Source organism: Phocoena phocoena, chromosome 1, assembly GCF_963924675.1.
Source record: "Phocoena phocoena chromosome 1, mPhoPho1.1, whole genome shotgun sequence".
Classification (NCBI taxonomy): Eukaryota; Metazoa; Chordata; class Mammalia; order Artiodactyla; family Phocoenidae; genus Phocoena; species Phocoena phocoena.
In genome coordinates, this window is record NC_089219.1 from 7,407,111 (window position 1) to 7,421,414 (window position 14,304).

Consider the following 14,304-nt stretch of genomic DNA (forward strand, 5'->3'; position numbering starts at 1 on the left):
GTGACATAATTTAACAACAAATTCAGTAGCCAGCTTTAGCAGAACTGCATCTTCAGTAACAAAACATCTCTATGAATCCGACTTACCACAGATTACACTAGCCTAGTGATGAAATACTGCTATAAAGTCTCCTCACACCCTCAGGTGTCATGAGGATTTTACTCTTCGTGACTGCTTTGATGATAACGGTTTCTAAGTAAGTCTACTTGTTATTTTACAGTTTTCGGATTTTCATTTTCAAGCTAAGTTCTCAGTGGCTAGATTCTGGTAACTTTCAACTGGTCCTTAGATTTAACAGAACAGATGGAGGAAAGGGTTTTACTTTAACCCTTTGTTCTTGAGCTGCATAACAATGTGTTCTCACCTAAAGTACCCAACCAAGGCAACAAACACAAAGCCCTCTTCTAATGGAACATATACTTAAATGCGAACCGAAACCAGATTCGGTACTAACTGTAGCGATGCTACAACGATCATGGCTTTTATTCTGTGAAAACAGCTCTTCTCCCAAGTCAATATAAATCCTGCTCACCTCACCCTGCGACCCCTACAGAGCAGAAACGAGACGATCAGGAGGCCCTCTCCCCGGACGCAGCGTGGCTTCGCCGGGGAAACCGTCCCTCCCACCAGAGGTTACACAGCCTCAATTCCCTGTTTTGTTTTGTTTTTTTTTTTCTTTAATGGTTTTACCACATATTTGCATATCCCTCAACAGTGTTGTTTCATTTTGTTTATTTTTGAGTTTCAAAAAATGGCCATCATATGGTGCGCAATTTTTGTGACTTGCTTTTTCACTTGACCTTTTCCAACCGTGTGTGTCTGAGATGCCTTCGTCCTCGTTGGCATATGCAGTCACATAGTTCACTCACTCTCACCAGCACGCACAGTGGAGAACCCAGTGAGTTAAAACATAAGCTCTTAAAACATTGCCCGGCACAAAGAAAGCGCCCCGCGAACGCTTGCTGCCACTGTAATTATTTCCCATTGTGTGAACACACCGTAACTCCAGTGCTTTGCTGTGTGTGAACAAGGCTACGGTGGGTCCTTCTGTCCTGCTTCCTGGGCACATACACAGGCTCTCTCCAGATCTGTGCTGCCCGGTACCGCAGCCACTAGCCACGTGGGGCCGCTAAAAATTGAACTAAAATTCGTATTTTAGTGCGTGATATTAAAAACTCAGTTCCTCGGTCGCAGTGGCTGCATTTCAAGAGCTCAACGGGCACACGTGACTAGTAACTACTGAATGGAGACGTGGACAGGGAATCCCACCACCATCACAAGCTCTACGGGACAGCACTGCTCGGAGTGGTGGGGGCAAACCCGCAGGTCACGTCCAGCCAGGGCACGACTTTGAACGGCCTGCGAGCTGAAAATGGCTCCTGTGTATCACTTCAGGACACGAGAAAATTACATGAAATTCAAACTTCAGTGTCCATAAGTAATGTTTTATCAGGACACAGACCTACTAATGTCTTGTCTAGGGCTGCTTTCCCCTCCCCCGATAGTGGCACAGTTGGGTCACTGCCAAAGAGACCCTGTGGGCTGCAAAGCCTCGGAATCTCACTACCAGCTTTTGACAGAAAGGCTGGCTGATCAGTGCTCTGGAATCCACCATGAGCACAACTGCTGGATACCAGCTGCGTCCAACTGTTTTCCACAACGCTAAGTCACTAGCTTGCATTCACACTTTTCGGGTGTATACTAACACAGCATAGGACACGTTAGGGTAAATCAAGTTGCCCTGCTTGAATTCACAGGTAACGTCTCGGTTTTTGACTTGGAGTTTGCTGTTCCGAAGAGAAAACGGTGAGGCCGCCCCACATCGCTCACCGCAACAGCACGTGCTTTGCCGACAAGGCGGCTGTGTAGGGAAGTGAGATTTAAGACCCTGGGACGAAGCGTCTGACCTGGGTGATGCCGCCTACTTGGTGCATTGCTGAGTAAGAGTTTAAAGACACCCATCATTCGGGCAATGTCCTTGAGACTGTTTCTGAGATTATGAGGAGAGTGGAACTGTTTGCCAAAAGCTGAAACTCCCTCAGTCACTCCTTCGGGCTATCAGGCTAGGAGGAGGGGGAGGGAGGACTCCGAGGGTAGGAAGGCACCGGGGTGTTTCCAGTCGATACTTCAGGTGTCCGGGGAAGGCTGCGTTGATAAGGTAACGTCCGAGTAGAAACCAGAGGAAACTAAGGGAGCACACCACACGCTCAGCTGGGGAAGAGTTCCACAGAGAGGGAACAGTGAGTGCAAAGGTCCTGAGGCAGACCTGGGCCTGGCCCGGCTCAGGAACAAGGAGGCGTGTGCTGCTCAGTGGCTGAGCACAGGGGAGGACAAAAGATGAGGTGAGATACAGACTAGCAACCTGAAGCTACGGCAGCTACTACACAATTGCTGCTTCTCCCCCAAGTGAGGAGGGCATGACTGGAGAGTTCTGAGCAGAGAAATAAATAAATACGGCTCACAGTCTGAAAGAATCCATCTGATTGCTGTGCCGAAAATAAGTCTGTCAGAGGGCAAAGGTGGAGATACTGGAGTGACCCAGGCAGAGATGCTGAAGGACAGAGCAGGGAGGACATGGGACGCTGGGAAGTGGTCAGATGGGTTTTGAAAGTAAGGCCAAGGCTGAGGGATTCTGAGTGAGAAACTGCAAAGGATGAAGTCACCTTCAGCCGACATGGGGAGAAACCACGGAAGGAAGGTCCGGAGGGAGGAATGGAGGGTTGTACTTCCGCTTTGAACACGTGCCTCTACCAGGATTTGTTACGGAATAACACCTCAAACGGATGAATATCAAATAAGAATAGACGTTATTCTGAAACTCAGGTATTTCCAGGCTGCTCTCTAGAAGACAGGAACTATTTACAACGAGAACAGCAAAAACGTACACGTGCTACCTTCGCCACATACCCCACCGACTGTACCTAAGTCACTACTCAAATGGGCTACATCGTTAGGATCTGGTGCCTCAGATCCACGGTGCTCCTTACGCAGCTAGGTCAACTGGGTCCTTTTGCCTGGAATGACTTAAAAACCATCTCGCCAGCTGGCAGCCTGATGCAACAGGGGCAGCATGAAGTCCACCCCGGGCAGACCTGGGCTTTCCGTACCCCCTGCGTGGCCTTCGTGTCTCTGCTGGGTCTTCTAAGCCATCGTCTGCACACTGGCCAGTACACGCATTTCTCGGGGTCCATCTACTCGTCCAACCAGGGACCCCGATTCTAATGAGGAAGACGGATCCGACTGGAGCAGGCGAGGGGCGAGTGAATGAGTGAAAGCAACTGCAGTATTTCAGATGAGATCTGACGAGGGCTAGACTAAGGCGGTGTCAGCAGGAAATATTTAAGGGATTTCAGGAGGATGGACAGGACTTTGCAGCCCACTGGGCAGAGAGAGTGAGAGGGTTGGGAGGAACACCCGGGTTTTCAGCTGACGGTGCCCTTTAGGGAACTGAGGTGCAGAGAAAAGAGGAGAAGATTCACGAAAAAGGTGTTTGGCCTGTTTATCCCAAGCAAACTTCTCGCTTGTTTGTTTGTTGGAAGATTTTAAAGCCCCACATTAATCTCTTTCATCCATACAACATTCACTGGATGCAGATAAAGACCTTTCTCTTTAACGTAACTACAATCACATTACACAGCCAACAAAATGAACAATAATCCCTTGGACATTTTCATAGGGAGTGTCCTACTGCCTCTCGTTCAGTTTATGATTTTCCTCCTCCAAACCAGGGACCAATTTCTGTCAATAATTCTCCTGGGAGCTGACCTTTCTAAACTTTCAAGTGGTCGTTGATTCATTCTCCTCCCCTCTCCTTCACACTTGTGCGTACCGTTCTCCTAGTGACACACGTATGACCGTTACATACACGTGGTTACGTGGGAGCCGCATGTATCAGGTGGAGCTGCACCATGGGGATGACACAGAAAGTGCACCTCTGCCCTCTGCATCCTCAGCCTTCTCCCAACCTCAGCAAAGAAGGACCCCTCAAAATCACCTCTCGTATTGTTTTCTTTCTGTCCTGTTCCTTCCCACTCAATCCAGACCACGTACCATTGCTCCGCTAGATGAATCCCGTCATATCTGAAATGCCCCACCAGGTTTCCTGGACGACCCCTCTAGCTGTGATGGCCTCAGAATGCACCAAACCCTCCCTTGTCTCTCTCCACTCTTCATTCCCTTTAGGTCATCTAAAATAGTCAAAAGAATTTTTAAAAAGCAAAACATAAAAATATAACAATGGGTGAACCCAGCAAAGTAGAGATATGACTTCTCGCCATCCAGCTGCATCCAGGTTCCTGGCTGACAGTGTTTTCTCTTCTGTCCCTTGGGTTTCTGGCTGGCCTGGCATTCTTTCTCCGTCTTCTTCCAAATCTGAATTTGGTCTCAAACTCTTCCCCAAACGAGAGGGGTGTCTCTAGAGCCTCTCCTGCAGCCTCACCAGCTCTGGTGCCGTCCTGCCCTCACACCGCACTGCTAATGGAGATCATGGGCGCCACTCCAACACTTAGGGCTCAGGGAAGCCCCTGGAGGTCCAGTGGTTAGGACTCCACGATTTCACCGCAGGGGAAAACATGTTTGGTCCCTGGTCAGGGAACTGAGATCCCACAAGCCATGACGCGGGGGAAAAAGAAAAAAAAAAAAAAAAACCCATCCTCTGGTGGCAACAGATATCCATTCCAGCTAACTCAGCGAAAGGGCCTTCACTGAAGAGCCACTGGGAACTCATGGAATTGACTGCAGGCCAAAGAAAGGGACTTAGGAAACTGTCAGAAACCAAGGCAGCTTGAGAGACCAGCAAAGAGGAGCCACAACAGTCCCAGAGCAAAATGGTCTGGACAGGAATGAATGTGACCACACCTGGTATCAGCGCCTTTGTCCCTCTGCTCTATATTCACATCCCAAGAGGGAGCACCCGGTCGGCCCTGCTAGGCTCATGCGTGTGCCTGGCTGGGGAAAGCAGGGTGACGGGTTGTAGAGCCACCGACCTGGACCCGACAGGAAAGAGACCAGGGGCTGTTAAGGGAAAATGGACATTTCCTGAGCAGCAAGTGTCCACTACAACGTCCCCGCTAATCCAACTCTCCTCCCTTCTCTCTCCTTGGCATCTCTCCACACCCACCAGCTGGACATCCAGGCTGACTCTTATTTATGGCGACTTTTGACTTCCTTGTTTACTGGTCCAGGCTTGTTTCTACAACAAGCTCACGTGTGGCTCTAATCAGAACAGGTTTTCAAGATACCTTAAAAGTACAAAAAGCATACACCCAAGGGTTATGTCCTCCAAGCTCCTCAGACTACCGCAATGGTTCTCAAATTCCAGTGTGCCAAGAACTGCCTCAGAAGCTCGTTGAAAATGCAGTCTGCCGAGTCCCATTCCCAGAACTTCTGGCTCAGCAGCTCCGAGGCAGAGCTCAGTAATCTGATAAGCACTGCCAGGTGGCTCCAATGCAGATGGGCTGCAGGGCGTACCTGAGAGACTGGCCCATCAGTGGTTTCCAAACCTCACGGGCTGGTTACAGATTTCTAAACTGTGCTCCTGCAAGTACAGACTCACACAGGCAAGAGTAGAACAGGGGAACCTGCACTCAACGGATGGGCCCCAGGACCATCTAGATGAATGTATTAGGTTAACCCACATGAATATGCCATTTTTGTATGTTGAAAATGTCAAAATATTTGAGAAAATGGAATGTGAGAAATGTTATGTGATTCAGCCTGGCATAAGGCAGTAATCAGCTGAGTAGCCGTTTTAAATAAGTAAGGATCCGGATGTCAGGACAGAAACTTGATTAGAAAACCACGTGCAAGGTAACACCCCGTCCATTCAACTTAACAACAGAAACCGTGCAGCCCTGAGCTCACTTCCAACCCTCTGCGCCTCCACAAGCCACACGAGCTAACTATTCACCCACCTCTTTGGAAGCCCTGCCAGCTCCCACCTCTGCCCCAGCCTCTCCTCCGCCCTTCACTGCCCTTGGACCTCCTTCCCATCCTTGACAGGAGCTCAAGCCTACCTTTGGAAATCACCTCCTTTCCTTTTTTTTTTTTTTAAATTTATTTATTTATTTTTGGCTGTGTTGAGTCTTTCATTTCTGTGCGAGGGCGTTCTCTAGTTGCGGCAAGCGGCGGCCACGCTTCATCGCGGTGCGCGGGCCTCTCACTATCGCGGCCTCTCTTGTTGCGGAGCACAGGCTCTAGATGCGCAGGCTCAGTAGTTGTGGCTCATGGGCCCAGCCGCTCTGTGGCATTTGGGATCCTCCCAGACCAGGGCTCGAGTCCGTGTCCCCTGCATTGGCAGGCAGATTCTCAACCACTGCGCCACCGGGGAAGCCCCCCTTTCCTTTTTTAACCCCCATCACCTTGCCTTTCCATGAACTCCAGTCCACACCGCTCTGCCTCTCTCACCTGACACTGAACTATAAACATCCCGGCAACCCTGCTTAACTCTCTGACAATGCTGGTTTTGCCTTCCCACCTAGATGATCAGTGTTTTGAGAAATGCTTCTTTGCATTCTCTGGAAGACTTAGCAAAGCTACCTCATATCTAATGATTATTGATCTCAAACCTTTCCTGGAGGCAAAGGCATGCAACATGAGTTCACTCTAGTCAGTAACTGTTAATAGGAAGTTTCTGTCCTGACATCCGGATCCTTACCTCGTTAAAACGGCTACTCAGCTGATAACTGCCTTATACCAGGCTGATTCACATAAAATTTCTCACATTCCATTTTCTCAAATATTTTGACATTTTCAACATACAAAAATGGCATATTCATGTGGCTTAACCTAACACATCCAACTCATTGCTGCAAACACAATGCCAGCCCAGTTGCACATGCTGAAAAAGCAAAACTGGGCAGAGAGGTGTGGTAGTGAAGCCCTATGGAGAAAAGTAGCACAGATCTGAGTTGGTTCTAATATCAACAAAAGTAAACTTCCCGTTCTCGCCCTGAAATTTCTTTTGGATTCCATTCGTATCATAATTGTTTTAACTAACCTTGTAGAATGTCTGTACTCAGTCTAGGAAGGCAGGAAAAAGAATGCTTCTGGAACCACCTACTAAAGGGAAGAGCTTCAAAAAGGGGGACGGGGGGCTTCCCTGGTGGCGCAGTGGTTGAGAGTCCGCCTGCCGATGCGGGGAACGCGGGTCTGTGCCCCAGTCTGGGAAGATCCCACATGCCGCGGAGCGGCTGGGCCCGTGAGCCATGGCCGCTGAGCCTGCGCGTCCGGAGCCTGTGCTCCGCAACGGGAGAGGCCACAACAGTGAGAGGCCCACGTACTGCAAAAAAAAAAAAAAAGGGGGTGGGAGGGGGGTGGGGAGTGCAGGGTGTTCAGCTTCCGATACAGGCAGTGAAGAAGGGGTAACCGTCGAAACAGCAACAACGTGGCCTGTGAAGTGGTCCCAGCTTCTAACTCCCCATTAAATATATAAAACATACAATACATGTTCTTACCCTCACCTCTACTCAGGCTTTCAGCAGATTAAGGAAAAGGGGCTGAATAAGGAATTGAGTCGTTTCGATTTCCTAAAATACATGACAAATAGCAAGACTTTATTCTCTTAGTTTTACCCCCAAGAAAACAATGTGGGCCAGACCCTGTGGGCTCCACATGAATGTGATGAGTGACAACTTACAACACTCTGGTGACCAGGCTTCCCACATCACACACGTATTTATCTCGGAGGCTGCATGAGTAATCGCCGGCGGTTACCCACACACAGGTCCTGTGATGGGATGAGACCGTGGACCAGAATGTTTACAACGTGGTGAAGTCAATATCACGAGAGCTGACCCGGTGAAACTAAGAACCACGCTGCCGTCTGACCGCCTGGCTCGAAGGCAGCGCGGCTGTTTGTGAGCTGTGCAATCTTGGGCAAACTCACTCGTTCCTTCTACAAATATCTATGGAAGCGTCAACTAGTCTCAGGTGCTGGTCTAGGGACCAGGGATTAAATGGAGAATACGGTAGTCATGCTGCTGACGGGCATGCTCTGAGTCTCCGTTTCTTCATATGGAAAATGGGGGCATGAGAGTACCCACCGCGTGAGATTGCTGGAAGGAATCAGACAGAGTAACTGTGCAGAGCCCTGAGAACACCCTCGGCCACACTGAAGAGCTCAATAAATGTCAGATGTGCCCGCTGCCTCCACCACCACCATCATCATGGTGTTAAAATAAACTCAACGTTGCCCCCAAAACCAACCTAAGATCAAAATAAGGCTCCAGACCTAGCCTCTGCTTTACACCAAAGTTATTTAAGAAATCAGTGAGAAAATGGAACACTATGAAGACTATTAGAGAAAGATGGAAAAACAGTTCTCACAGAACGTTAAGTAAAGAAATATTTTTAAAAGGTTCATAACAGCAGCAGCAAACACTGTACACAGTACCTACTACATAGCAGGCATTGTTTTAAGCTCTTCATATTTATACATAAATAAGTTAATATTCCCCAAACCCTGTAAGGTATGTGATATTATCCTCATTTTACAAGAGATGAAAAGTGAGGCACAGAGATGTTACGTAACTTGCCCAAAGCCACACAGCCAGTAAGTTTCAGAGCCAGGATTCAAGCACAGGCTGCTGGCTCTAGGGTCTGTTTTCCTACGTACCCGTCTGCTACAGCCTCGTGGGGGCAGTGTTCTGTATAGCAGCTGGATGGGTAGTTGGATGGGTACCATGGCAACAGAAGAGGGAAGGAGACAGGTGTTCCCTTCCCTGGACTGTGCAGCTACTCACTTTGGTAGGATGAGGACCATGCTCCAGGAAGAGTAGATGAGCATCAATTCCACCCCTGGGTGTATAACCAAGAGAACTGAAAACTGATGTCCACACAGAAACTTGTACACGAATGTTCACAGCAGCATTATTCACAATCACTACAAAGTGGAAACAATTCTGATGCCCATTACTGATGGACGAATGAATGAAATGTGGTCCATCCATACATCGAAATATTATTTGGCAATAAAAAGGAATGAAGGGCATGCCACAACATGGGTGAACCTTCAAATCATCATGCTAAGTGAAAGACGCTAGTCACAAAAAGCCACATGTTGTATTTATATGAAATATCCAGAAAAGGCAAATCCATAAACAAGTAGCAGACTAGTGGTTGCCAAGGGGAGTGATTGCTAGCAGGTGCAAGGGTTTCTTTTGGGGGAGATGAAGTGTTGTGGAACTAGACAGTGGCTGATGGCTGGACAATCTTATGAATATACTAAAAACCAGTGAACTGTATACTTTAAAAACTGTATACATTATGGTACATGAATTGTATTTTTAAAAAAAGAATATAAGAGCAACTGTGCTCCCCTGTGAAAATCTCCAGAAGGAAAATACTTACTTTTTCTGTCCACTATGGCAAATACAATCAAGTTACCACTATACTTGGCTCTAAAGTACTTCTCTATATCGTTTCTTAAAATCCCAATATATAACTTTGGCACATCAATAAAAAAATACCTGAGAATCTCTAAAAACATAAAACTTTATAAGTATTATTTCATTCACAGTAATACATTAAGTTTTGATAAATGACCCAATAAAATTAAATCCAACGAGAAAGAAAAACTAAGTTAACTTTATTAATATGACTTCAAAGTTAGCATTCAATGTACATTTCATTTCCTACTTCCCTTCCTTTGTACCTTCCTGTGGTGCCATATACAGCATCAGAGTGAAGAGCCATCCTGCCTGGGTTGGAATCTGGCCTCTGCCACATACTAGCTGTGTGACCCAGAGCAAAGTTAGCAGCTCTGTGCCTTGGCTTCCTCTTTTTAAAACAGGGGTGGCAGGAAGCATACTTACCTCAAAAGGTTGCTGTGGATTAAACACAAATGCGTATTTGTAAAGCACTTACAACAGTGCCTGGGACACAGAACGCTTTATAAGTGTTATATATCATGAGTGATGTAATGGGACAGAGCTCCACCAGCAACAGGACTGGACACAGATGAGAATTCATAAAGAGAGGCCTGGGGGAGTAAATACAAAACTCCTGACAGCAATCACTTCTCAGAATATGTGAGATGTCAGGGATGTACAAGTCCCCTCAGAAACATGAGCTAGATAACCCCATTAAGGTTATTTACAAGGCACTGAAACATCACACCCATAAGGAGGAACTGCATATAATAACCAAAGGTGTTGCATGCAAAGTGTGTGTATATATGTATATGCAAACACTCAAAAATCTAGCTATTCACAGAGGAAACCACTAGGTAATGCTAAAAATGATTTTAAATCGGGGGTGGGGGGGAACAAACAAACAAAAAAATCCCCTTGGCTACCAGACAGATACTGTACGCCTAGCACAGAGCACTTCCTCTACCATCCATCTAACTGGATTTCTGTCTAAAAACCAAAAAACAAGTAAAACTAACTGGAACTGACTCCAATACCATAAGCTGCTTCTCTGGTTACTTTCCTGGAAATGGGATGTGGCACTTGAACAGAAAGAAGAACAAATTCATTTTTTAAATAGCTCTTCAGAGGCAGCCTCACATTCACTGCCGCCATTTACCATACTAAATTTAACGTATGGAATGATCTACAAGAGCTACTGAATTTTTCTCATTTGTCCCGAGGCAAACAGAACAAACAGAAATTTTGTTCTGGAGAAACATCATGCAGAAACTGCTCTTTAAAGATTAACTTCGCGACGTCAATTCTGACTATCAGAATTGACAGTCAATTCTGACAAAGAAAGGGTGAAGCAGCCCGTTCCTCCACCAGTTAAGGAAGTTACTATGGCCCCGACGTAAAGCAAGGACAGTTCTGATTTGCAAAGTGCTACTGAATGCTAGCAAAGCAGCAAATCTCCAAAGCAACCCTAGAGATTTGTCCCTATAAACACTTAGCTGACAATCTTATGAAGTAACTCAAGTTAAAAATTTACTGAAAGTAAAATCTAAGCCCAAAGAATTCATTTATAAAAGATTGTTCAATGCCTTTAAATAAGTCTTTTCAGGTAACTGAAACCTAGGCAGTGCAAGGAAAATCTTAAGCTGTAATTACCTAGATCCTCGCCGTGCATGGACCAGTAGCACCAGGGAACAGGTTAGAAAGGCAGAATCCCAGGTCCTCCCAGACCCACTGTATCTAAACTTGCATTTTTTTTTTTTAAGGTTGCATTTTAACACGATCCCTGTGCTCTGCATGAAAGCTGAAGTTTGAGATGCACTGGTCTAGATGCTCTCTCTCTGGTTACATCCAGACAAGGAACACAGTGATGCAATTAAATATTTTGCTTTTCAACAAGTACAGGCTTTTTGGGGGGGGGGGGGTCAGGTACCCCAACTCTTAAAATTAAAAGGGAAAAAAAATGGTACATGGGGGCCACACACAACCCTTCGCTATCAAGACATTCTCAGAAAGGCTCAGAAACAACCCAAAGGGGATGTGTGAAATGCTTCCCACAAGCCCAAGCTCATGGGGAGTGAACAAAGACACGCTGGTACCTGCAAAGCGTAGAGGTGCATCTTTGTCCAGGGCGATCAGTGGCGGGTCGAGGAGCACGGTGCTGTCACTCTCCGTAACTAAGCCGTGATACGTGGGCTCCAGCCACGGCTTGTGCTTGTTGACTGTGTTCAAAAATAGAAAAAGGAGAAAGGACATAGGCCAGGTTAGAATTACTATTTTCAACTCGACTTCTTTTGAAGACACACATCCATTATTAAAACAATAAAACTCTCATGAGTTCGGAAGGCCACACTGCTATTTTTTGTGGCCAAGTTTGGTATCAACGCCCAAATGGGATGAAATTCTAAAGTGATGTAGAAATTATCTGAGGCCATGAAGCAACCAAAAATAAGAAATAAATTGCTCTAGAAATTGAAAGAAAGAAAAAAGACTGATGGTTATGGACGGTATCATATCTTACTATCTCTGTTTTCTGCCTCTCAGAAAAGTTACAAATAAAATATGTTGTTTCTTGGATTAAGAGATACAAACTAAACAAGGTCCTACTGCATAGCACAGGGAACTATATTCAGTATCTTCTAATAAACTATAATGGAAAAGAATCTGAGAAAGAATAATATATTTGGTTGGACAAAAAGTTTGTATGGATTTTTCTGTAAGATGTTATGGAAAACCCCGAATGAACTTCTTGGCCAACCTAATGTATAAAGAATATATATATATATATATATATATATATATACATTTTATATATATATATATAAAAAGACAGAATCACTCTGCTGTATACCAGAAACTAACACATTGTAAATCAACCATACTTCAAAAAAAAATTTTTTTAAAGACATACAAACTACTACGTATAAAATAGATACACAACAAGAATATATTGTACGGCACAGAGAAATATAGCCATTATTAGGTGAAACTTTATTTTTTAAATTTATTTATTTATTTTTGGCTGCTTTGGGGTCTTCGTTGCTGTGTGCAGGCTCTCTCTAGTTGTGGCAAGCAGGGGCTATTCTTCGTTGCAGTGCATAGGCTTCTCACTGCGATGGCTTCTCATTGTGGAGCACGGGCTCAGCAGTTGTGGCTCGCGGGCTCTAGAGCACAGGCTCAGCAGTTGCGGCACACGGGCTTAGTTGCTCCGCAGCATGTGGGATCTTCCCCGACCAGGGCTCAAACCCGTGTCCCCTGCATTGGCAGGTGGATTCTTAACTACTGCACCATCAGGGAAGTCCCTAGGAGTATAATCTTTAAAGGAGTGTAATCTAAAAATTACTGAACCACTATGTTGTACACCTGAAACTAATACTGTAAATCAACTACACTTCAATTTAAAAATGTTATTTCTTTATAACAATAATAATACATTATTTATTTAAAGTTAGCATTACAAACAAAAACATAAAAGAGGTGAAACAAGACTTATGAATATAAAATTACAAATATGAGGTATTAAAAGAAAATAAGGGCTTCCCTGGTGGCGCAGTGGTTGAGAGTCCGCCTGCCAATGCAGGGGACGTGGGTTCGTGCCCCGGTCCCGGAAGATCCCACATGCTGCGGAGCAACTAAGCCCATGCGCCACAACTACTGAGCCTGCGCTCCAGAGCCCGCAAGCCACAACTACCGAGCCCGCGTGCTACAACTACTGAAGCCTCCGCGCCTAAAGCCCGTGCTCCGCAACAAGAGAAGCCACCACAATGAGAAGCCCATGCACCGCAACGAAGAGTAGCCCCCGCTCGCCACAACTAGAGAAAGCCCGCGCGCAGCAACGAAGACCCAGCGCAGCCAAAAAAAAAAAAAAACCCCTTTGGGATTGGGCCAGCTTGCACTCAGAGTCCAGCTCTCCTCTGTTATTTGCTGCGTGACCTGGAGTATATAACTGACCTCTCCTGATCTCAATTTCCTCTTTTATGAACCAGGGACACCCCACAACCCACAGGGCTGGGGTAGATAACTGGAGAAGTGTTTTTCCTGCTCAATTAGGCACTAGCACTGTTACTTTTGTTTTTAAGGTAAGAACATCTGCTCTGGCAGTCTGCTTACCTGAGAAAATGAATTTGTAGTTTCTGTCCATTTCGTTCTGCCCCGGGCTTTGCCCCCGGGGGGGGGGGGGGGGGTCTGTGCTGCGACTTTCCCTGGTTGTGGCCACCAAGCCCCTCCCCAGGTTCCTATCTCCACCAGCTTGTTTTGGGCTCATCTCACAGTTGGAACCTTTCCATTTTCCTTTTACTTTCACCTTCTGAATGTTCACATTATAACCTCAGGCTATGTAATTAACCATGGAAGACTCCTGAAGCTGATCTGATTAAAAGGGATGTTATGAAACTTTATTTCCACATAGTCGGTGCCTATTTCTTGAATTAACTACCCAGATTCTCTTCAGTAAGTTTAAGTCAACCCAGAAGTAACTGAAAATAAATTTAAATGTTTAACCATCTTTAATACAATGTGACCATGATGTGATACTACTTTTTTTGCTGTCATGTGATGATGGGAGAAGGTGAGGGTCAGAAGCACCTGAGCCTCACCTGCACTTAACTCCCTCGTGACCTATTGGAGGAGCAGTGCGCTCACATGTGAAATCCCAAATGGGCAGGCGTGTGTAGGCCTATGCCTGCGAGGCAGAAAAAAAAGCTACCATCTCTCTACTTAATGACGCATCCACCAGACATTTTACACATGCTGCATCCAAGCCAAGAGCAAATCCTTCTGCCTTCATTTTCGAAGTAAACCCAGACCCACGGGGAGTTGGTTAAAGAGTACAGAGTTTCGGTTTTGCAAGACGAAAAGAGTTCCAGGAGTTGGCTGCACAACAGTATGAAAGAACAAACTCAACACTACTGACTTGCACACTTAAAAATGGTTACAGGGC

At 46.0% G+C, this 14,304-nt stretch overlaps 1 protein-coding gene across 1 annotated transcript in view; it reads right to left on the minus strand.

Annotated features, from left to right (window-relative positions):
• The window catches only part of CLSTN1 (calsyntenin 1), a 39,615-nt gene extending 26,109 nt beyond the window's left edge, over window positions 1-13,506 (minus strand). Inside the window, exons 1-2 of the mRNA XM_065895721.1 lie at window positions 13,476-13,506; window positions 11,465-11,587 (exon numbers count right to left, since the gene is read on the minus strand). Of these exons, the coding sequence (XP_065751793.1) occupies window positions 11,465-11,587; window positions 13,476-13,506 (154 nt within the window). The remainder of the gene's footprint in view (window positions 1-11,464; window positions 11,588-13,475) is intronic.
• Between the last annotated feature and the right edge of the window lie 798 nt (window positions 13,507-14,304).